At 39.8% G+C, this 24,911-nt stretch overlaps 1 protein-coding gene across 2 annotated transcripts in view; it reads right to left on the bottom strand.

The window, feature by feature from the left end:
* Positions 1-24,911, bottom strand: part of DGKH (diacylglycerol kinase, eta) — a 143,903-nt gene that overhangs the window by 90,881 nt on the left and 28,111 nt on the right. For both annotated transcript variants that reach the window (XM_004680126.2, XM_004680127.2), the window contains exons 2-3: positions 2,844-2,954; positions 852-932 (exon numbers count right to left, since the gene is read on the bottom strand). In XM_004680126.2, coding sequence (XP_004680183.1) covers positions 852-932; positions 2,844-2,954 — 192 coding nt within the window. The remainder of the gene's footprint in view (positions 1-851; positions 933-2,843; positions 2,955-24,911) is intronic.

Genomic DNA, 24,911 nt, shown 5'->3' with positions numbered 1-24,911 from the left:
TGAAGGAAGTGACAAATACATTTTTATTCACATTGGAATCTCCTGTACTTATCATGAGTGCCTGGCATCCAGAAGGTTCTCAATTCATACTTTTTTGAATGAAAGCTATAGAAGAATGGGAAATCTGAGATAAGCTTTGCAGAAATGGCTGAATTTCAACCATGAGTGGGTGTATCTGGACAAACAACTACTAGTAACAGTAGAATTGGAGACACGGCCGTGCATCACTTGCAGGTGGATCAGAGATACACGCTGTCCTACTATGATGTGCCTATGAGGTCTTCAAATAGTGTGCTCTGCAATGTAAGAGTTACCTGTACAGAAAGCATTTAATAGTTATCAAATGAATTACCTAAGTAAGAAAAAATAAAGTCTTGAACTATATCAACTAATGTCAAAATAGAAGAAAAAGAGGATATAGTTTGCAGATAGAAAGTAAAAAACAAACCTTTTGAATATTCAAGGACAATGGAGCTAGTTGAAGTATTAAAGGTGAGGAAGTGAAAAGTTTTTTTCCCTTTTTATTATTTAAAAAAATGTTTGAATGCAGTACTTTTCTTACATCTTTGTTAATTTTTTAACACTATGTGATATCTACCCTCAGGCGGTAGTGAAAATTCTGAAGCACAAAATTTAAAGTTATAAAACAAAAAATATATGCAAATATTTAATAACACATCTCAATACACTGGTTTGCTTACCAAAACAATTAAGAATGGAGTTTGATATGACTACATACAATGCATTTAAAGTTTATCGTGTTGGTAAGAACACTAGTTGACATGTATGTCAGTAATTGATAAAGGTATTCGATGGCTTCTGAGTAAAGACTTAGCAGACTGTAATCATACCGTGAAGCTGTTGTTAGCATTTTTTGTGCTTGCTTCAGCTACGCTGGCATCTGAGAGGTCCACTTCATCGAATATCAGAGACTGTTAACATGAAAAATCACAAAGACATTAAATAAAAACCTAACTCAGTGCTCCTCGAGATTATTTTATGAGCATGTCATGTCAGGAATTAAGAATAAAACATGAAGAAAAATATAAAGGAGTGATACTTTTGTAAGCAAAACCATAAAGTACAACTAACACATAAATCCCAATGCCCTGGTCTGTTGTTTGAATGCAAAATGCCTGATGGGCTCTGCAAGCACAACTTCTGGGGAAGTTACTAAGTATAGGACCAGCCACACTTACACACACATCCTCCCATTCTGCTGAAGCTGAAAAAACATTGCCACTAAGACAGAGGCAACGACATCATTCCCACATTTGCTCAGTGAAGAAATGACTAGTCCTATACTGTTGACAGTTATTGAAATTTCTGCTCAACAGAAACCAGATGCTGTTTCTTTTACATTCGTACAAAGTGGTCATGATTAAAAATAGTTTCAGCAATTAAAACTCCATATACATGGAATCTTTAAAAGTGTGCAATTTATAGATCAGGAAAAATCTAGAAAATAAAAGTAACCTTCCAAAGTCAATTGGTCCTTTTTCATACTCATGCAATATCCTTGCAGTCAGGGAGATAAAACAATGCACTTTAAGAATTGCAAAAAAGGGCCCCTTCTAGGACAGCTTTTATCTCTCCTCTATGATCTCCAATGGGTGAAGTCAGTCTACTTCAACCAACCATTGTGACTAGAAGAATTGTTCCCCGACGAGAAAGAATTTATATTCTGGCACAGTAGATAGAACAGACGCAATTTTAATGTAAGAGCTTAAAAGTGAAAGAGGTCAGGAAATGCTATGAAAAAGCACAGATTTCTCAAGCAGAAAAACATGTTCTCTTGTGAATGTTGGAATCAATACCATTTTGAGGGAAATCTTTAAATAAAAAGGAAAATACATACACACACACAAAAGCCAATATAATTTGATCAGCTGGAAATTGAGGGAAGGTAAGTCAAGGCTGAAGGCTATCAAGGGATCAGTGTTGCCTAGAAATAAATGTGAAAAGTCAGGATGGAGCCAGATCAGGGACAGCTTTAAACATTATGACTTTCAAAACAAGATTATTTTATGTGGTTATTACTTCTATAGTCAATAAATGAAGAATTAGATTTGTTGGTTTATTTTACTTCATGTGTGTAACTTTACTATTTCCAGACCATATATTTTTTAAATAAGCAAAATAACAATTTCATTTGGGTGGTACCAAAAATTTTAATGTTTACTTTTGAAGGAATACTATAGTATCCTTCTTACATTGTGGTTCTCAATCACTAATTTACTTCTTCCCAAAGTACAGTATTCTTATTTTATTCAACAATCATATAAAGAATACTATAAGCTTTGATTTCATTTTATGTTTTATTCTTAACCACTAGCATGATTGAGTGATTGTTCTGTGTCACACACTGTTTCTATACATTTGCTCACTTTAAGTCGATTTCAACAACAAATGCGGGCACAGACACTCCACCGAAAGTGTAAAATATCTGAAACCAGAGCATGAATTCTTAGCAACTACAGAAATTCTGTCTATCATGGTCAGGGAAAGACTTACCAGACCAAAAGTAAAAGGAAAGAAGAAAAAATCCAACATTTGAGTTTATTCTACCAAACAAGGCTACATTTAATGTTTCATTTTAATTGGAAGAAAAGAAGAAAGAGAGCAAATTACACTACAACTTTCCTATAAGATTATGCTTAGGGAAATTGACTCAAATAGCTTCCTTTGGGATTTGGACTAAAATAGATCATATTTATACTAAATTCACAGAGAGAGCAGCAATTCTATAGTTAAGTCCCCCAAACAAAAACAGCTTATAGAACCAAAAATTTTAATCTAATTACAAACACAAGCTGCTTACAGCTGATATTCCATTGAATTACCTTTGAGTCCTTTGCATAATAAAGTGTACGACCTCGAAGCTTGAAGTATCGTTTTTTCCACCTCTGGAAAGAATTGGTTTGCTTCAATAGTTGCCCTTCTTTAATGCTGGTCTGGGGAGAAGCAGAAGCACAACCGCATGGTTACAATAAAATCCAAAACCAAATTCAGTTCAGCATTAGTAACGCACTCTCACTAATATTTTGAAGGCTATTTTCCATCTTTTACAAATTACACGAGAGAGCACTTTCTCCTTCTCACCATCCAACCATTCTCTTCACTGTTAAACCAGGCACAAATCTCCCCCCAAAAGGGTAAATTTGGCAAGGTTCCCTTTCTCAAAGGGATCACAAAAGGCATGGGAGACACATGCACTCCAATATGTATACACTAAGTACTCAATAAATGGTATAATGTAATGATTAACAGGGCATGGGCTCTGGAGTCAGAAACCTTGTGCTCAATTCCTGCTTCCACCACTTAGTGAACGGGTGATAGTAGGTAAGTTTATTTGTTCACCTGTACACTGGGATAATAACTGAACATTTCCTACAGAGCTGCTGTGAGGCATAAATTATAAACTTATAAGGACTTACCTATCACCAGACACCTACCATGTGCTGACATTAGTGTTAGTTATCATTAGCTGTGTGTTACTGTGTACCCAACACATATTCAAAACACTGTGCCTGGTGGTCCCAAGAGGGAGTCAAGGAAGTCCTTCCAAAGGAAAGCCTAAGGTGGGTCTTGGGCTTATCATAATGACAAGGGAGCAGAGAAGGGCATTTTAGATTTGTACAAAAGTAGAAAGACTTAAAACAGCATCAATATTTGGGGCATCTTCAAAGAGTCTTTAGCTATAAATGCAGGGCAGGATGTACAATGGGAAGCAGCAAGAGATGTGGCTGGAAAAGGAAATCAGGGGCTCTGTGACCCTGAGCTAGGTGCTCTATGTAATGTATACAAATTCATTTTATGGTCACTGACAAAATACTTGGAACTCTCTGACTTTATCTCTCCTGTGCGTGGTCCCCTCTGTCCACAACAGCACTTTGCTTTTAAATGAATATGCATCCATACCCTTCCCTCATATGTTCGGCTTTCTAATTCCTTTACCTCCTTCAAATCTCTGTCCATGTCAGTGAGACTCAACTCAGCAACCTCCACTGCAACAGACTCTCCGCATTTTCACCATCAGCATCTTACTGCCCTCCCACCACACAGTACTATCTTTAATATAGTGTAATTCATTTAACTGTTATGTTTACTGGGCTACCCTTATTAGAATATAAGTTCCCTGAGTTTATTACATCTAATACAATTAAGTTTAATCTTCAACTTTAATTGGAAGGAAAGTAAAGTAGGAAGAAGCAAACTACATTTTCAGTAAACTAAACTTGCTAGGAGAGCATTCTTGGGAGAGATGTTACAGGCTGACTCAAAAGGTCCCCTTGGGATGGGGTTCAAGATGGATCAACTTATGCTGAATGCATAGAAGAACTATGCCGTCATAAACTTCCAGAACAAACACTATTTATAAAACCAAAATGTTAAATCCATGCTACAGAGTTGCACACTGGTGTATCTCCAGCACCAAGAATATTATCTGGCACATAAAATATTGAGAGCTATCTGCAATGACTAGCTATCTGAATGACTAGGTGCTGAGATTAAGCACCTTTTACTGTAGAGCTTATTCCCAACTTTTACACTATTGTTTTTATTATCAACAGACACTAATTACTGAGAAACGTCTGTCATCTGCATAAGAGTTAAATGATCAGTGGATTTTTTTTTTCTAGAGCTTGCTACGGAAATTGTTGTGAGAGCATTAAAATTTAATGTTCACCAACTACTTTTGAAATTCCACAAGCAAAGAGCCTGCTTTCAAATCAGATAGACTTCGAACCAGGCTCTGCCAAACTAACAGTATGAACCGGGACAAGGTGCTTCACTCTCTGTGGCCCAGTTTCCTCTCCTAAAATATGGGAATAATAATGTCAACTTCACAAGATTGTTGCTCCTAATTTAATTATAAGATAATGCCTGGAGAGCACTCAGCACACTGTCTGGGTTATAGAAAATATTCAATAAATGGCAGAACCTATTATGAAATCATTATGCTATTAAGTTCAGGGAGTACTTGCCAGGCATCAAACTGTAAGAGGTTCTTGGAAGAAGTAAGTGTGTACAGGATACTGTGAGGGCAAATAACAGCCGGAGTAGAAGCAGAGTGTCAAGAGAGGGTAAGTGCCAAAAGCTAGTGAAATGTTTGAAGCAGGAGAGTAAGGAGGGGGAAATGTATGAGAAAGGAAACAGAGGCCAATTCAGAGGCTGCTGCCATGCTCAGAGAGTCGGGGTCTCCAAAGAAGCTTGCAGCATCCCTGAGAGGGAAAGAAATGGAGGGAACTGGGGTATTATTTAATGTGCAGGACTATTCAGTTTAAGGGTAGACATGAAGGGGGAAAGAGCAAGAAAGAAACTAAGGAAGTCTAAGCATTTGGCTTGAGCCGCAGATGCAGAAGATTGAGAGAGAAGAGGAAGCCAGAGAGTTTCTCAAGAGTTGCAAGTGTTCTGTGATCATACCACCACCACACCTGGTAACACCCAGGAGAGAGAGTGTTTTATTATTTAAAAAAAAATATATATATATATATATGTATGTATGTATGTATGTATGTATGCATATAATACTGTGGTACAGGTCGGATTCACCAGGGCCAGCAAGCAGAACAGGCAGAGGGATGAAGTACACTGCTGAGGGGAGCAGCAGGCAGGCCAGGAGAGGTCTGCAGCGCCATGTGGGTCTCCTCCCGGGTAAGGATCAAACTAGCATAGAAGCAGCCCAGGCCAGCTTCCCAGGACTGTGCTTTAACCGGTTGCACCACCAGGGAGGGCCTAGAGAGTGTTTTATTGTTAAGCCTAAAGTATTGAAATGCTATAAAAATAGAAATTATCCAAAAGTGAATCATTTGGAAATTCCAATTATGAAAGTGAGCATATTGGGATTTTTTATAAAGTTCTTTTCTAGGCAATAAGGAAAAGTTAATGTTTGGTCTATTTAAGTTCTATACGCATTGTTCTAAGAAAGCATTAAGAACTTATTTCATTCTCCACAGTTATGACGGTAATTTTCTAAAATGAAACTCTGACTAGTCTATGCCACAGCTTAAAGTCCTTTCACTCTGTTTTGCTTGCTGCAGAGTCCAAAATGCTATCTGTATCCTAAGATCCCTGAACAATATTTTCAAAATCAGTAAGCACACTGTGAAGGAAAAGGAATCATTCTTTAAAAACCCTGACATTGATTATATTCAATATTACTATTCAATCAATTAGAATAACAAATTGAAGTAATTAACAGTTAAAGAGTTATAATCAGACAGTTGTAATTAAGAATCTCTCACAATTATTAGATTTTTGTTTTGTTTTATTCCCAATTTCTAACTACAGGATAAATTCTTCCCTCACTCTGAAAAAGGCCTGTAAATATTTACATTTAACTGCCGCGTAGCACACAATTTGGCAGATAGCAGTTAGTGTTATTTGGCTCTTACAAAAATTGGTAAAGTCATAGAGACTTCACCTATACTTCAAGTATCCAGTTTCCACAAATCAAAAATAAAAAGTTAAATGAAATTAGTTGTTTGTTTTATTTAAAGATCTGTTTTATTTATTCATCCAAGATCTGGGGTTCAGTGGTAAGGGGATTCACCAAAGACAGAGTGGGGAGCAGAACAAGCAGATTAACTGAAATACACTGCTTAGGGGAGTGGCGGGCAAGACAGGAGAGGTCTGCTGTGCCATGGGGGTCACCTCCCTGGCCAGGGATCGTTAGTGGCTGCAAAGAGCTTCACAGTACTGTTCTGTAACCCCTCTGTGCCACCAGGGAGGGCCCTATTCTTAATATTCTGAAGATTCTTCATACTGTTTCCCATAGTGGCTGCACCAGTTTACATTCCCACCAACAGTGTACAGGGTTCCTTATTCTCTACATCCTCATCAACAATTGTTGAAAAAAAATACTTCAATAAAACAAACATTAAAAATTGAAAGATTTCTTATCTAGTTGCCATTTTGAGAATGTTTTCTTGTTTTTTTAAATTGAATTAATAGCTAGTATATAGGTTTTGAGCATGCACCTTATATTTTTTAGTGCAGCATCTTAAAGTTGCAGAATTGTTTATTTCACACTCTGTGTTTCCAACAAACAAAAATAGCTTCTCTTTAAAATTATACACACACACACATACACAGGTTCTCTAGGAATTCACATGAAATTTTAAAAAACGCCTCTGTGTTGAGGTTGCTTAGATAGCACAGACTTTAATGTCCTGAGCAGAAGACAATCCTACAAGCAGCCATTCACAATGAACTTTTTGCAAGTGAAACAGCCACTGTTTGATGGATCTGATAAATGTACATTTTCATATGTAGGGACTCTGGGGCAATCAACTGGGTGTGGCGAAGAGCTTGATATGGTGAAGTAGAAATGTCAGTGATGACTCATGGTTTTTACAGATGCCTTCAAAAATTCGAAAAGACGCTCTATTTTCTCCTCTTCTTATCCCAGCATGACCTCTTCACTTTTAGGGATGAGAGATGGTAACTATTGTGATCGGAGAGGAGCTTCATTAAAAACTGAAAGTTTATATGTTCACTGCACCCCACTTTCTTGACCCAAAATTTATATTTTGAAATCCTAGCTTCCATACAAAGGTATTTGGAGGTGGGGCATCTGGAATGAGGTTGGGTCATCTGGATCGAGCCCTCTGTGAGTGGCTTTAGAGTCTATATAAAAAGACCCCAGAGAACTCATTCACACAGTGCCATGGGAGGAAACACAAACTCAGACTTCAAGTCTATGCACCAGGACATCAGCTCCCAGGACACACTGATGGCCTGAGCCTAGATCTTGGACTGAGGTCTCCAGACCTTGGAGACATAGATTTTTGTTGGTTAAACCACCTGGACTCTGCTATCTCTGTTAGAGAAGCCCAAATTGATCAAAACATGGGTCAGGGAAATTCTGACCACTCTGTTTTTGTCTGTAATCACTTCTTTTCCCTGTCTCTTTTAACTACTATCTACTCCACCCTCCTAAAATATGGCAAGTTTCCTTTGCCACATGTATATTTTTATTCATTTTGTCATATAAGCGCTAGGAAAGCTGTCTATGCCTTCCTGGGTAAACCTTAACATCATGAGTCTATTTAGCTTTCTTTAATGAGAAGCCCTTTTAGTTTATAGACATTAATCTCAGGAGAAATCGTATAACTGTATATTACTAGGTGCTGTGATGACATGTGAGACCATGGATATGAAAGACTACATAATCCTTTCAAAATGTGGTGTGAAAAAAGAAGAAATCTTGCCTTTTTGTGATAAAATGGATGAAAAGGAAGAGGATTATGCAAAGCGAAGTATGTTGGAAGGAGAAAGTTCTAAACTAAAAATCTATACCGCAAACTAAAAATCTATACCGCAGATTTGTTTCCTATTATAATGTTGCTTTTATCCCTTTCATTAGTTCTTCCAAATATTTTTGTGTGATTGCAACATAAGAATACCTTTCCAGAAACATTATACTAAAGATTACTGCCCTCCCACCCCATCTTCAGCTTTGGCAAGCAGGCCATTTGATCTCATCCTGACTTAGTCTGTCAAGCACTTTCAGCAGCCATACGTTCAAGTGCTTCAAGGCTGGCTTTTCAAAATTTCCACTAGTTCCTCTTAATTCACAATCACCATGCATTTCTTATTTTCTAATAAAATATGAGCCTCTTCATAAATATGAATGCTGTATATTGTTTTATTAAATACACTTATTTTTCAAAACCCTGGCACTACAAAATGAAATACCTGGAGAACTTTAGAGATATTAACAGTTTCCATTCTTCTGACACATTTTGATTCAGCAGGCCTAGAGTCAGGCACAGGGACTTACACATATCAGCCTCTTGTGGGGATTGTAATTGTCACTACATCTAAGAAACATTCCTATACATAACATTTAAGTATAATAATTTGTACAAACTCTTTATATAGCTCTTCACATCACCTTAGGTCTTTTTTCACTCATTTTTAATCGAGACAACTCAGTCTAATCATTAACTCTTACCAGGTTTTAAGCCTTTTAAAAATGTGATAAAGAAGCTTCTTAAGGCCCTCCCTGGTGGCGCAGCGGGTTAAAGCACAGCACTGAGAAGCTGAAGCCACTTCCGCATGAGTTCGATTCCCGCTGGCCCCGGAGGTGACCACATGGTGTGGCAGACCTCTCCTGACCCGCCCGCTGCTCCCCTCAGCAGTGTACTTCGTAGATCTGCCTGTTCTGCTACCCACTCTGTCTCTGGTGAAGCCTCTCGCCGCCCCTGAGCCTCTGGCCTGTACCCCAGTTCTGTATAAACAAATAAATAAATCTTAAAAAAAAAAAAAAAAAAAGAAGCTTCTTAAAAGTATGTATGTAGGGAGTTATTGCACCTCTACACTCAAATTGCTTCTTTTTCTGTGTGTAGAGTCCCCATCAACATACCATTCATGCCCTCTGTCCACCCACACTGGCTCTGCTCCAAAGCAAGCCGGGAGTCCAATCTAGGATTATTAACTAAGCAAGTTCACTCAGTCTTTTCCTTCCTCCTCTTTAGAGCCAACTAACTGTACTCAACTATCATTCACAGAAAAGAGAAATTTTATTTGCTGATGTACAAAGAATAGAGGGAAACGAAGAGTTGGGAGCCACACTGACTATTATGTGCTAGGAAATGGGGGAAGGGTTGCAAAGAGTACCCTTGGCTGCTCATCCAACCCCCTTAATAGGTCTCCAGCCTGCACCACCACCTAAGCCCATGCTAGCACCTACCTGATTTACCAAGAGGTACAATGACGGGCTTCATTTTGGACAGGAGCCAAAAGACAATACAGTAAGCAAGGGATACCCCAGCTTATAAGACTAAGATAGGCTATGTTTCTAGAAAGTATTTAATGATAATGTAAAAAGGGGACATAGGCACCCTGTCATTTACAGCATCACATTTCCTTTTTTATAAACTGCCACTTGGAGTGGGTGTCCACAAACAGTTTTGCATAACAAAAGAATAAGGATCTATTACCAGGTACTTTGATTACAGGATATCTCTGAGGGATTCTACAGCTCCAGTTCAAAATTATGAGGAAAGATGATTTCATGCATTTAATAAAATTGTGTTTAATATCTACACAATAAAAATCTGACATAGAGTGTTCTAGAAGTCTGAAGTAGTCTTGTGTTTACCCTCAAAAAAAACCCCACTATTTTCTTTTTTTTCTTTTTAAGATTTATTTATTTGTACATACAGAAATGGGGTACAGGCCAGGCCAGAGGCTCAGGGGCGATGAGAGGCTTCACCAGAGACAGAGTGGGGAGCAGAAGAGGCAGATCGACGAAGGACACTGCTGAGGGGAGCAGCGGGCGGGTCAGGAGAGGTCTGCCGCGTTGTGGTCACCTCCAGGGCAGGCGGGGATCGAACTCATGTGGAAATGGCTTAAGCTTCTCAGTGCAGTGCTTTAACCCACTGCGCCACCAGGGAGGGCCCAACCACTATTTTCTTTTAAGTTTACCAGATGTAACTGGTATACTTTCCAATGATTTTCATTTAATTTTTTTGCATAGATTTTGTTGTTGTTGAGGTAACTTTGGTTTACCACCCTGTATATGATTTAGAGTAATAGTTTCCCAAGATGTCTGAGTAATTGTTTGCTTGCACATCTTCTACGTGTCTCTCTCTGACTCAAGCTGTACAGGGTGTATATGTTGACAGGAAATGCCCCCCCACCCCCCACTCTGGCATTCCTCCAGTGCTGTGCACATAAGTGGCTGTTAAGTCAACTGAAGCATGAAACTCTTAAATGGGTCTGTGTCTCTGTAGTTTTTCATCCTGCCACGTTCAACCCAGGGATGAAAGAGGCTTTCCATTACAACTGCAAGGACAACATCGTCCCTGTCCAAAAAGGGTGAAATGTAATCTGTTAAAAAAAAAAAAAAAATCTGTTCATGCTGTAGCATGAAGAAACCCTGAGAAGTGATTAGGTCAGCTCCCCCAAAACTGAGTGAATACATACACAGGGAAGCAAGGTAAAGCAGCTAAGGTTCCCACGCCTGGCTCCGAATATATTAAAATTAATTTCATTGTTTTGTTTGTTTCCAATACTGCAAATTCTAACATACAGTACATTTATACTTCTATGTAAGTGAATGCATTCAAAGCAAAATAATAGATTGTCCAACAGATTCTAATTACCCTCCATACCAATAAACCATCTAATGATTGACTTTGTTCCCTCCAGTAGTTTGTGATTTTCTCGAGAAAAGTTATAGCGATAATTACCTTTCTGAGACTGTAGACATTTTGTGAGCTTTTATTTGTTAATTCCTAGAATCAGGCACTGCCACTATTTTAAATATATAACTTCTTTGGGGATGTTCATAAATGTATTTTTCTAATTACTGTTAAAAAGATGAAATACGGCCCTTGCTGGTGGTGCAACAGGTAAGGATGCAGCCCTTACAAGCTGGCTGCAGCTGCTTCAGTGGAAGTTCAATCCCCTGCCCTGGAGATGATCCATATGGTGCGGGAGCTCTCTCCTGATCCGCCAGCTGCTCCCCTCAGCAGTATACTTCCTCAGTCGGCCTGTTCTGTTCCCCACTTTGTCTCTGGTGAGTCCTCTCACCACCCCTGAACCTCTGGTTTGTACCCCAGTTCTGTATGAATAAATAAATAATTTTTTAAACGATAAAATACATAATATTATACTTTTATTTAAAGGATAAGGTGCAAAAGTATACGTATGAGAAACACTTTTCCGTAATACACAGTGAGCTTCAACATATTGCCACAGGGTGGCAGTGGCGTTACGTGTAAGGCTCGGTTATTCCAGAGCCAAGAACATGGATAGGGCTTAGACAGCAGCCCTGTCCATAGGAATGACTGATACAGCAACACTGTTGTAAAGGGGTTAAAAAAAAATCCTGTAATTTTCAATTTACTTCTTCCTTTGTCAAACGCCCATACTCACTTCCAAGAATAATCCCTTTGCCAACAGTTGACATGACATTTTGATGTAACCACTCTCCCACATGGCCACAATGACACAACTATTTTGATGTAGGGTATTCTGATATGGCCTAAAATAAACCACTAAATATTGTGTTTGTTTGTTTGTTTAAACAGTCACCAATGTACAAAACAGAAAACCTCTTGCCAGGCTTGAGTCTCCTAATAATGTGGCACTCCTGGTGTTCCCAGTCCTGACTGCAATTCCTGGCAGAGTTAGGAACTGTGAGCGGGTCAATTTATAGGCAAGGGTGGAATGGGAAGGGGGGAATCCCAAAACCTGGAGGACTAAATCCTTTATTTAGCTCATATACTTACATCGAAAGGATAAATAAACATTAAATGCAAATATGAACTTATTTTCTGGAACTTCAATGTTATCTTCAATGAGTTACCTCTTAAAAGTCTCTGGCTCTTTACCAGAGCATCTCTGGATCTCAAATCTCAGTTAAGTTTCTGCTAGCTTCTGAATTCAGATAGGTAGGTAGGTGGGTCAGTAAGTAAATAGAAAGATGGATGGATAGATAGATGATTGATTGATAGATACAGACATAGATATATAGGTAGATAGACTGGTAGTTGCAGATAGAGATACACTGATATAGGCAGATACCTAAAGTTCTATAGTTAATATCATAATATCACTGTAATGAGGTTTCAGTGGGCTAGATGAATATGCCTAAAAGGATAATGCAGTTGTAGAAAACCATCATAGTTAGTCAAAAGATGAATAAAATCAAATGTGATTCTCCTCTGTAATTAGCATGGGCCAGAGAAAAGGACAGAGAAGAAGGCTTTGTGAACTCCTGCGCCAGACAGTGATATACAACACATAGAATAGCAACATAGATTCTATAGGGGCTTCTTTCCTCTGGATCCACTCCTGCCATTCATTTACTCCTCCAGAAATCTTCCCTGCCCTAGTGCATCTCCTCGCAGAACATTTTAGCTCTCTCTTATGCTACTGCTGTGTGCTATTGTTACTTCTCTTTGCACTGTTGTGTAATAATCTGTCCCCGTGACACATGGGTCCAACAATATAGGGCCTGGATGAAATTCACAACCCTACTGCACAGATTACCTGAACTTTCTGGGTTTAAGTTTCTTCTCCTTTAAAATGTGGGTGATACTGATGACAACTCATTCATAGGCATGTTGTGCAGACTACATGAGCCAATGAGCGATGAACCTTACACAGCTCCAGACACACAGCACACAGGGGACATTACTTATTCTTGTGTTATTCTTGCTCCTGCTCTTTATTAGGCAGCAAATTTCCCAAGGCAAGACCCAACACAGTCACAGTTGTGCCATTAGTATCCCAGCACCATGCTTGCCACCCCAAGGGTCCTTCTCACTGGTTGGTTAAATAAAATTGAACTCTAGTCCCCGTCTTTTTCTGTCTTTCATTGTCCCCTCTCAATCCACTCTTTCCCTTGGGCACATCTGATCTTAAAAAGTAAAAACTTGTTCACCCTATGATTATACCCCAGGTAATGATCTATGCCTTCCTCACCACTACTGTAAAACTTAAAAAATAAAATAAAATAACAGTGTAGCATGTGCTCACTGCCTCTTTCCTTTTCTTGAGTCTTACTGCAAAGCTTTCACTCCCTCTTCAAGAAAACTGCCCCTTGGCTATTTCCAATTACAGCCTGCATGCCAGATCTCTCTGGGTGAACTTATCCTTCACATAGCTCCGATTCTGTCCTCTTCATATATATATATAGAACTTTAATTTTAGAGGCTCTGGAAACTTCAATTTACAGAACAGAAACACATTTCAGCATGTATTCTCAAGTTGTTCACACCAGCTCCATTCACGACGAGCAATGTGCTATCTCCTCATGGAACTGTTGTTATCACCTGAAATGCAACCGGTACATTTATTTCATGTAACATATGTCTTAGTATAACAGGAAAACCGCTGACCTGGTCAGGAAGTCTAGACTAATTATGAATCTTTGGGTAAAGAGTACACAATACAGATGAAGGCTGAGGGAGCCTCCCCAGGATGACCCTGCTCCTCTTCCTGTGATCCTATCTGCTGACAGGAGCGGTGCTTCTCTAAACATATCCCCATGCTGCCCAACTCCTTTTTCTTCTCCCTTGCCCCTAAATTCCTTATGTCTCAAATATATTTCAGATGTTCAAAACAGTTTTTGAAAACTCTTCTTCCTTTCTGCTCCAACTCCATACCCGGATTCTGGTAACATCAGGATATCCACCCGACTTTATAGCAACTCCCCCCAGCAAGAAAAAGGCCCTGGAGGGAGGCCCTCCTGCTGCAGAGAGGAGCTGCATCTGCTGGCATTCGTGCCTGGGACATTCATCCTTCTTTTGGAAGTTACTGTTCCCCTTTGTTTGACTTAAGTGTGGAAAATATCCGCACTTAATAACCTGTAATAAAATGGAGGCAACACAGAACATTCAAGAGTTCTTCCCAAAGATTGGACAGTATGAGTAAAAGAGCTTGTCCTCTATATCTACGTGGCCAAAGAGGGCCGGCAGGACCTTTGTGAGCTGGCTATCCACCAGGGGTTCCCCTCCTCTCAGGAACACAAGGCCAGGGAGTTCATGGTCTCCAAGCCCAACTAAGAACTCAGGCCTCCTTATTCGCCTATCTGAGGCTGGTCCTCACAGTTTTTGTCCCTCCACTCAGCACAGGGAGGCAGCTGACTGGGGCAGGGCTCTACCAAACACCAAAACCTAATAAAAGTTCCCTATTGTTCATAAAAGAAAATCATAAGGACATACATATGCAAAACACTTATCTTCCAGCAAAGGAGTTTCCCTCATTAATTCTCCCTACTGCTTCCTTCCAGAAAGCTTCCCTGAAGATGCAGATCTCATCCTGTTACTTCCTTGTTCAAAATTTTTGTTTATAAACCACAGAAAAAAAAGAAACTTCTCTATTTAAGACCTCTGACTGCCTCATCTTTACTGCTGTTGTAGCCCCTTTGTCAGTGCAGGCGAACAAAACACCCACCCTCCTATCTCGAGGCCCTTAGACTAGCACCTTTCCAGAGGCAGCAAGGGCTCTCCCCTAGGATCTTGCCCCCTCACAGATTCACTCCTATGGCTGTGCTTAAATACCTTCCATTTCAAATGTGACTCCCACGTGGAGCTTGCTCATCTGCATTTTCATGAGATCCCACCTCACAGAGCCTATTTGTAAAAGGTAATAGATTTGCAGAGGAGAGCAATGTGCTAAGATCACGTTCATTCTAAAAAGCTTCTCTCTCTCATTTTTAGTAACATCAGAGGAATACATGGGTTGGAAAATATTTTACATTATAAGAAAATAAATCAGAAAAAGTCCAAAGTTGCCAATTCAGTCTCTAGGAGACAGTTTAACACTACCTCCCTAACTCCCCAAAGTCATTCCAGGATTCAAATTATTTTACTTCTTTCTCATTCTACTCAAAGTCCAATCCACTTGAGAAAAAGCATGTCAAAAATACACTTATTTTTTGTTGGTTCTGATTGAAATGGTACTGGTTTCATTTCCCTTTCTCCAGCCCATATATCCCTGTATATTGGGTGCATATGCTCAGTCCTATCATATAGGTGTTAAACTTATTATATCTGATTCTTTGCATACACATAGCATTTGTTGGCTGAGGCTATACAGAGCCGGAAAACTCAAATGCTTGCTGTGCTATTCCCTCAGAAGATGAGACATTATAATAAAGACCATCTCATTAACTGCCTAAGACACACCACTTCCCTAAGTGCAAAGGTGAATCAGGTTTGATAATTCAGAACAATTTTACTTTACAATGGCATTCATGCATTTCACAGACATCCACGGAGTGTCTACAATGTACCAGTAACTAGCCCATGCTGGAGATGGAGCAGTAAATAAAACAGATAAAAACAACACTTTTCGTGGAACTTACAACCTATTGAAAACCATGCATAAGATTCTAGAAATTATTTTTGACACCTAATTTCATTTTAAGCTATCTATATACAAAAGGTCATATACAATCTACTTATGCATTTATAATCCATATTAAACTAGTTACTAAGTATGACACCCAACAATCTAAAAATAGCAAATAGAAGTGTAAATATCTAAGTTTAGAACAATATTCAAAGACAACTCAGAATATTTCCCTATATGAGAAAGTAAGTAGTCATCTCAGAGTATCAGAATTAAAGCTTGAAGAAGAAAATGTGCTACATACTTCCAAAGATGCCTGTTGCTTTCACTTGTCGAACATATAAGCTCAGATAACAAACATTTACAACTATACACACACATATACACATCCCACTCTAAGAATAGTTTTAGAAGGCCAAGCTCATATTATATTTTGTATTCAGTACCCTTGGAAATGTTTTTATTCATGATTCTATTAATACTGCTTACTACTACTATCAGTTTTCCTCTTGTCGAAGGATGACAAGTAAGCCAAACTCAGAGGTTTTATGGCTGGTGAGAGCAGGCCTTAACGATTATTTAAAACTTTTCAAAACATAAACAGTCTCTAAAGAAGAAGATACTAAGCAGGCAGAGAGAAACCTTTGCATGAGACAACCAATGGTCTACCATAATCCCTTCTTCCCTTCCCTGGTACTTGTCCTTCCAATTACAAGGCTCTCTCCTGACCGCCATTGCGTATGGTTATGTGACTTTGTTTAGGCCAATGGAATGTAAGTAGGGAGCCCTTTCCAGGCCCTTGGCCTGAGTTTGAACTCTCCTTTCCCACTCTGTGCTGATTGGCAATGGTGATGACATCAGCAAGCTTGGAAGCTGCACAGGGACACTGATTTCCCAGGTACTGGAGATGAGTGTCTGTTCCCAAAATTCATATGTTGAAATCCTAATTGTAGGATGATGCTATTTGGAAGTGAGGCCCTGAGGAGGTGATTAGGTCTTAAGATTGGGATTCATGCCCCTATAGAAAGAGACTTTAGAGTAGCCCCTCGCCCCATCTTCCATGTGAGGACATGACCACAAGGTGACCAGAAAGCAGGTCCTCACTACACACAGACGCCACTAACGCCTGGATCTTGAATTTCCCAGTTTCCAGAATTATAAGAAATAACTGTTTCACTGATAAGCCATCCAGCTGATAATATTAAAAGGGCAACCTATACAGACAAGCAGCCTCTTTGCAGTTGGTTATACCCCCTTGGCTAAGATCTTGCCGATGAATGAGCAGACCTAATTCATGAAACTTTGGCCTAATCCTTTATGCATCGGCCTACCTCCTTCATCTTCTCTTTCTCTACTCGCTGGCCAAAACCTGGAAAGATGACACATAGGCAAGGCAAATTCCCTAGGAACAGCGTGAACGGGGGATCAGTTTGCCTGAGTGGCTCCAAGCAGCAGGGATACCCACACACTTCAGAAGCGTTCCTTGAAGTGATACAAGAGAAACACTTCTTTGTTCTGTAATCTCTGAATTTAGGGATTTCTTTATTACAACTTGGCAAATCTAACATTCAAGCTTTTAGAGCCACTTTACCAGTTTTGGACCACATGCCTCTGAACTGTTACAGATGAAAGAGAAATACACTTCTCTATCATGTACTCCATTATATATGGGGGTTTTGTCACAGCAGGTTAGTCAACATACACCATGTTCCCACCATCTAATTTTTACTTAGTCAATTTGTGCAATTCTAGGAATAGGTGTAAGACTCTACACCACATCTGTTTCTCTTTTCCTCTTTCTAACAGAGCCCTTATTTGGTTTAGACATCACCTCTTCCCTGGTAATTCATGTGTTTAGGGGATGCTGACTCTTAATTAATATATTAATCAGTTAATATATTACTACGAGAATTCCTTTTCCCTTGCCATTCAGTAATTAGCTCAGAGGTAAAATATGAGCCAGTTCTGACCAATGAGTTATCAGTTGTGGGCTCCTGGGGTCTGTTTTGTTATTTCAGAAGAGACGGCCTCCTTTTTTCTGCTGTCTGGATTAACGCATAATTGATCCAGGCACACTGCCAGAGGTACAGCTACACAGAGGGGAGGGCAAAGTCTTAGGAATTACAGAGAGCAAGTGAGTCAGAGCCTGCTCCTTTGCCAGTGCTGAAGGCAAGATGATTTAGGGTGTTTTGGTACCTGGAGTTGATGGCATACTTATGAAGTATAGCAGGAGTCCCATAATAAACCCTAAACACACAACAGAAATAATATATGACTCCCACCCAACCATACACTGAAAGAAATCTGTTTAATTGCAGTCACCCTAATAGCATCAAAGGGCACTTGAACCACAGTAAAAAGAAAACTCAGCTTGTTAAATATCACTTTCCGTTTATTTTACCTTTGAGGTGACAATCCACAAAACTACTAGGCTTAACATTACTCAAACCTTAAACCCCAAATAAATATTTAATAAGTTCCTCCTTATCCCAGCCTACAGAGTATTCCAACGTGAGAAGCAAAAGTCTCATTGGCCTGATCCACTAAATCCCTGTTGTTTTTCTTCAACAAGCATGTTACAGGTTACTACCTTTTCGCTCACCTCTTTTTATTTCTCAACACAATCTCTTAACAGTGATTCTAGGGCCCTCCCTGGTGGCGCAACGGGCTAGGACACAGCACTGCAAGCTGGTTGCAGCCGCTTCAGTGTGAGTTCCAACCCCGGCCCTGGAGGTGACCACATGGCACAGCAGACCTCTCCTGACCCGCCCTCTGCTCCCCTCAGCAGTGTACTACATCGATCTGCCTGTTCTGCTCCCCACTCTGTCTCTGGTGAAGTCTCTCACCACCCCTGTACCTCTGACTTGTACCCCCAGTTCTGTATGAATAAATAAATAAATCTTAAAAAAAAAAAAACAATTCTAAGCATTATGTGTTCTCAAGCTCCAGCTTAACCAAATAAGTAGGGCTCCAAATTGGGAGCACAAGCAGCAAAATAATATTCTTTACTGTGCTTCCAATCCATTCAGAAGTCTATTCATTCCTTCTCATGGATAAAATCTGTTCCAAAACTTTCCCAATCATTCACAAAAATGAAAAGTCCTCTGTTCATCTCTAGTTGTAAAAACAATTATATTTCCATAGGTAAAACGTCCAGCCCAAACTCCAAAGTACTCAATGGTATTAAACTTTCTCCTTTTCCCTAGACTGGGCTGTTCCAAGCACAGCAGGATGTTGTTGCCTCTTCACTAGCCACTGTGTCTGGCTCTTCAAATGGAGCTTCTGTGTGGGTTTTGCAGAAATTTCCTTCTGGAAACATCCTTCTGCAGTTCCCCCTTAATTGAAGCCCAGAAAAGCCCCTCTTTCAGGGCTGAGAATGTCCTCCCTCCTCCCTATCCCTAGGCACACCTCCAATCTTGACTGTAAAGGTCACAGTGACCAGCAGGAAAGGCTCTAGGGTGGGGCCATCATTAACTGACCACCACCTCCTCTCCTGGTCCATGGAAAACAGACCCCACTCCTTGTTATTAGTGCAAGCACAGCTGGCTCCCAGTGTGGCAACTATCCTTGTTCTGAAGTCAGATGGGCAGATACAGCTCCAACACTTGACTTCAAAATTTTGCTAGAGTTAGGTTCAGTGTCCTTGCAGTCTCAGGGATACAGATCGTGCCTAGAAAGCCAAGCAGTCTCCTTCCAAACCGCCCCTTCAGTTTGAGGGGAGATGGAAGGGTTCCTTTTCTTCCTGCCCACCCCCCACCAACAGATCCTGTCTTGACCTCTTCAACTTCAACCACAACTTCAAGGTGGTGGTCTAAGGGATGCAAACATAACTTAGGAATGTGAGTATCACTGCCACCCATTGTTTTGTTTGCAACATTTGGGGCCTCAGCCAAAACTAAAACAGAGCAAAACCCATGTCAACATCCTGTTTTACTTGCTTTTCCCCAATAACCAATAGTTTTCCTACTTAATCTTTCTGCAATGTCAAGAGCAGGTTCAGTCCTTTCATGTTCACCACTTTCCCCCTACACACCTCTTTTTATTTGGCCATTCCCTTTTCTTCTATAGCTTTCCTTCTTGCCACCAGGGTCAACTATCTTAAATTTCAGTTTCTTTGTCAAACATTTCCTCTGACTGTCTGTCCATATATTTTTTGCTCCAGAAGTTCCTGAAGCATTAGTCAACTCACCTGTGACCATTTAGACCCATGCTGTTCAATAGAATTTTCTGAAATAATAGAAAGGTTCGTATCTACACCATGCCATGAAGGAGCCACTAGCCTCAAGTGACTCTTGATCATTTGAAATGGACCGGTGAGACTGAGACACTAAATTTTTAACCATATTTCATTTTCATTGATTTTAATTGCAGTACCCACATGTAGCTTGTAGCTATTGCATAAAGATATCAGACAGTTCTCAACTGTCAGTCCACCTTGGTGCTGCATCATGTGGTAGTGCCAGCATTTTCCAGGAAATGTTCTTTAACCATTAGTTCTAGAAGACTGTTTTTTAAAGAACATGCGGAATTTAAATCAATGGGCTAAAGAAAGAAGCCAGTCTGGGCTGAGGAAATAACATGAATATATGCAGAGAATAATTAATCAGCTACTGGTATGGAGTGTTGGGGAAGGAGTGGAAACAGAATGAGCAGACAAGTGTGGAACAGGGTTTACCACAGGTTGAGATAGATCACAAAGACCACTCGTTTTGGTAGGAGGGAATCATGAAAGTAAATATTTAAAGTTAAACCAGAGAAAATACTGATTAGAAAATGCAGGACTTAAGATCACTGAGCATTTTGTGGCAGATGAGACCTAACACCTAGGTTTCTATTCCTGCACAGTAGGGTTTATGCTTTAATGCTAATTAAAAAGCTTTAATGTTTTAAGGAAACTAACTTTACTGGTCATGGTTCACAGGAGAGATTAGGGGAGAGCCTGTAGGTGCCAAAGGCAACTATGTGAATTCAAATTAGGCAAATTGTATTCTACAAGTTGATTTTCAAATCATTTTAGCTGTGAATTCTAATATATCAAATATGTAAGATATTTTATTAAAGTAAATTCATGTTTATGTTTCAGGGGATAAAATTTGTATGTTATAAAGTCAGTGAATACAAACAAAACTGTTTTGAAATCAAAACTGTTTTCCACACAAGAGCTGCTGTGGTGGTATCAGGTAATGGTTTAGTGGTGCCTCGACTGCATAAAACTTCACACATAATATATTTCTTGGTCAACGTTGTTTTTCATTATTTTCTGAAATCTTTGAGAACATTAAAATATAAAATTCAGAACACATGCTTTTGATCCCTGAAATACCTCTGCAGCCCAGGGTGCTGTAGATCTAGTGTGAAAACCATTCACCCACATGTTAGGGTCCAAGATCTCCCATCTCCATCACCCTGTTTTATTCCTTCCCATCACAATTAAAGTCTTTGAACATTCCATACAATCTATTTATCATGATTAATACTTAGCTATGATTTCCACATGAATCGTTCACTACTGCATCCAAGTACAAAGCAATTGCCGGCACATAGCTTGTACTCAAAAATATTTGATGAATGAGTGAACAAAATATCTTTTGAGTTTTCACCTTTCCTTACAGTGTTGTCTTTTTAGCAACCAAACTGGCCTTAGTCCACACCCCTTCTACTTCAGCAACATTAACCTACCTAAACCAAATACCCTCAGTTGTTTCAGGCCTCTTTCCTCCTCTGTGGGTTCAGCATCAACCCTCTGTGCTGCCTTGAAAATTCTATGAAAATACTTTTCCTAAAGTGTGCCACTTTGGGGCACTCCCTGGTGGCACAATGGATTAAAGTGCAGCACTACAAAGCTAGCTGCAGTCACTTTACCGCTTGTTTGAACGCCGGCCAGGGAGGTGACCCACATGGCGTGGCAGACCTCTCTTGTCTCACCCATCGCTCCCTTCAGCAGTGTACTTCGTCAATCTGACTACCCTGCTCCCCACTCTGTCTCTGGTGTATCCCTTCACTGCCCTGCACCTCTGGCCTGTACCCCATTTCTGTATGCACAAATAAAACTTAAGAAAAAAAAAGTGTCCCAATTTTTCACTGAAATTTTCCCAATGTTGGTGTCTACAGGTTCTTTGGAGGGTCCTTATTTAGCCCCTAAACCCTGCATACTACCTGACACATATGAGGTGCTTAAATAAACATGTTGAGATACTAGGATTGAATGGATGAACTGGGAGACATACCACAAAGAAAGAATAGATAGGACCTGATAGTGTGGATTGACAGTAAAGAAGAGGGAGCAGGAAGAAGTGGTGCCGTCCTTCCCAAAGAGGAGACATGAGAGGGTTGCCCAAGTACTGCAATATTAAAGCAGAGGCAGGACAAGTGCTTATGTGGGTTCCAGTTAGCCAGGAAAGGGCCAGGGCACTGGGAACCTTTTGGCTACTCAGAAACGTTCCATGGCTCTGTGAGTCACTGGGCATGAGAAGATGAGATGCTTAAGTTCAGATATACCAAATGCATTCAAGCAGGGCTGAAGCATCCTTTGTCATCCTTACCACACTGCCTTCTCTCTACTGTGACCTTCTACAGCACTTAAGTCAACATAAACTTTTGCATTTTATCATGTCACCTGTGTATTTATAATTTTTCTAACAAGACTGCTCGATGCACTTCAGTGTCTGTCTGGAATGTGGCTACACATACTAAAAATTATTTTTTTCAACTAACAGTAGCTCTGAAACACTAACTTTTGCTTAGGAATATTTCATATACTATATACTAGTATATATACTATACATATATATGTATATACACATATATACACACACACACACTCAAATAGTTAATAAGTTATTGACTCCTTAATATGATTCACTTTATAAATACATACTACTGAAATATTTAAGAGTACATTATTTATACTTTTGAAGTATTCATTCCATCCTTTAGACACAAAAAGTAGCATCACACTAAAAATGTAAAGAAAATGGGACTTGAGGAATCATATACTTAAGAGTTTTATTTGTGGGGGAAGGTTGTCATCAAAAGAAGTGGCTCATAAAATATGGCCCAACTACAAGTAGACACTAGCAAACTTTTTTTTAAGATTTATTTATTTGTGCATACAGAACTGGGGTACAGGCCAGAGACTCAGGGGTGGCGAAAGACTTCACCAGAGACAGAGCGGGGAGCAGAACAGGCAGATCGACGATGAAGTACACTGCTGAGGGGAGCAGCGGGCGGGTCAGGAGAGGTCTGCCGCGCCATGTGGAACTCCTCCCGGGCAGGCGAGGCTGAACTCATGCGGAAGTGGGTTCAGCTTCTTAGTGTGCAGTGCTTTAACCCGCTGCGCCACCAGGGAGGGCCCGACACTAGCAAACTTTTAATTATTAATTTTTAATTTATGATATTCATTTATTCTTTTACCACTTTATATAAAGTTTTAACTTCTCAAATTCCCAATTAAAAATGGTTGTCTGAACATATGCTTTTATCTCTACTCATCACTAATACTTCAAAATATCAGTATAGACATTTCTAAAAAGACATCAAACGGAAACTGCACATATTTGTCAGATGTCAAGCAAATGGATCAGAGTGGATGTTCTCAGCACAACCATAGACAGCAATAAGGAAAACTTAAAAATGAACTCCACTGAAAAACCAATCTCTAAATTACTTAAGAACTGGCTGAGTTAGCTACCTCTGTATGCCAGGATAAAGGGCAAGTTAAAAGGAAGTAACTGAAAATCTATTTCAAAACCACTATACTTCCCTACAGCCCCTCCGTTCGCCTCCTTCCTTAATTTCTTCAATTTTGTATAGCCTAGCAACTGCTCCCCTCCACCCTGGAATAAAACTGAAGGTCCAGTCTACAAAGAGTCACAAAGAAGATGTCTGGACTGAGGGCCCCAGCGTAACTGAAGGCAGTTATGTAATACCAAAAATAGGAGCGAATGACACAACATTTCGCATGCTGAGGAATATTGAGGCTTCCCTATAACTTCTCCTCACTGGGCTCCTAGACAGTGGCAGTCAGAACTACAACTTTACTTTAAAAGAGTTTTGTCAAGGGATCTAACAAAGTAGAGAGAAATTTAAAGATAGTGATTTCAAGGGCTAGCAACAAAATGGCCAGCTTGGTTATATGATGAGGCCACAGCAGACAAGTTCAACCATCTCCAACAAAGTTCAAAGGAAATCTCTCTCTCTCTCATTCCCTCTCTCGTTCTCTTTCCCTCGTGCATGCTTGCATGCTTATGACTCTATATCTAAGAAATAGTACATAAAAAATTAATGAAAACTGCAATGAAAGATTAGAAAATCTCCCAGGAAGCAAAATTTAAAGACAAAAAGATAGAAAATGGGAGAGTGGAAAAGGAATGGGAAAATGAGATGATGAACAGGCGAGGTCCAACATCCAGATAATGATGACTCCTCAAGAAAGAACAACCCAAACATAAGAGAGAATTCTTAAGAGAGAATTGAGGCCCACCTCCAATGGGAGCTGAAAACTGAAAGGGCATTCAAAAGCCTACACATGGGTAACAATTAACCTATGAGAATATTGCTGTAGAATCAAATTCCCAAAGGAAACAGAATTTTCTGCCAGCTTCTAAGGAGAAGGGGGTGGGGGGTGGTGGTAATACACAAAGCACCAAAAATCCAGATTATAATGGACGCCTCAATTTTGAGAGCTAGAAGTCAATGGATGACGCATGCAATGTTCTGAGGGAAAAATGGTTGCTTGCCTAAACTTCTAATCCCAGCCAAACAAACCATCAATCTAGTATGAGTGAAGACCAGAATCTTATCACAGAAACCCACCTGCCGAGGATGCTCTCTTCCTGTGCATTCAGATCCAGCATCAGACTCTGAATCAATTATTTTTGTACATTTTCTTTTCTCACGCAATTCCCTCCAGCCCACCTCATATGACACCTCCACCCTGATATGGTTCTCAGTTGGATAACAGGAACATTCTCTCCCAGGAAGGCAGCAATTTTTATTCATCTTTGCAAATCCCACAAAGTATAATGAAATGTGGAATTCATTGATTCATTGACCAAAAGTTAATGAAATTCACTGATCGGATAAAATAGGCA

Source organism: Condylura cristata, unplaced genomic scaffold (assembly GCF_000260355.1).
Source record: "Condylura cristata isolate star-nosed mole 26May11 unplaced genomic scaffold, ConCri1.0 scaffold00010, whole genome shotgun sequence".
In the NCBI taxonomy this organism is placed as follows: domain Eukaryota; kingdom Metazoa; phylum Chordata; class Mammalia; order Eulipotyphla; family Talpidae; genus Condylura; species Condylura cristata.
The sequence above is the reverse complement of the archived record's forward strand: the minus strand, read 5'-3'. Positions and strand labels throughout refer to the sequence as shown.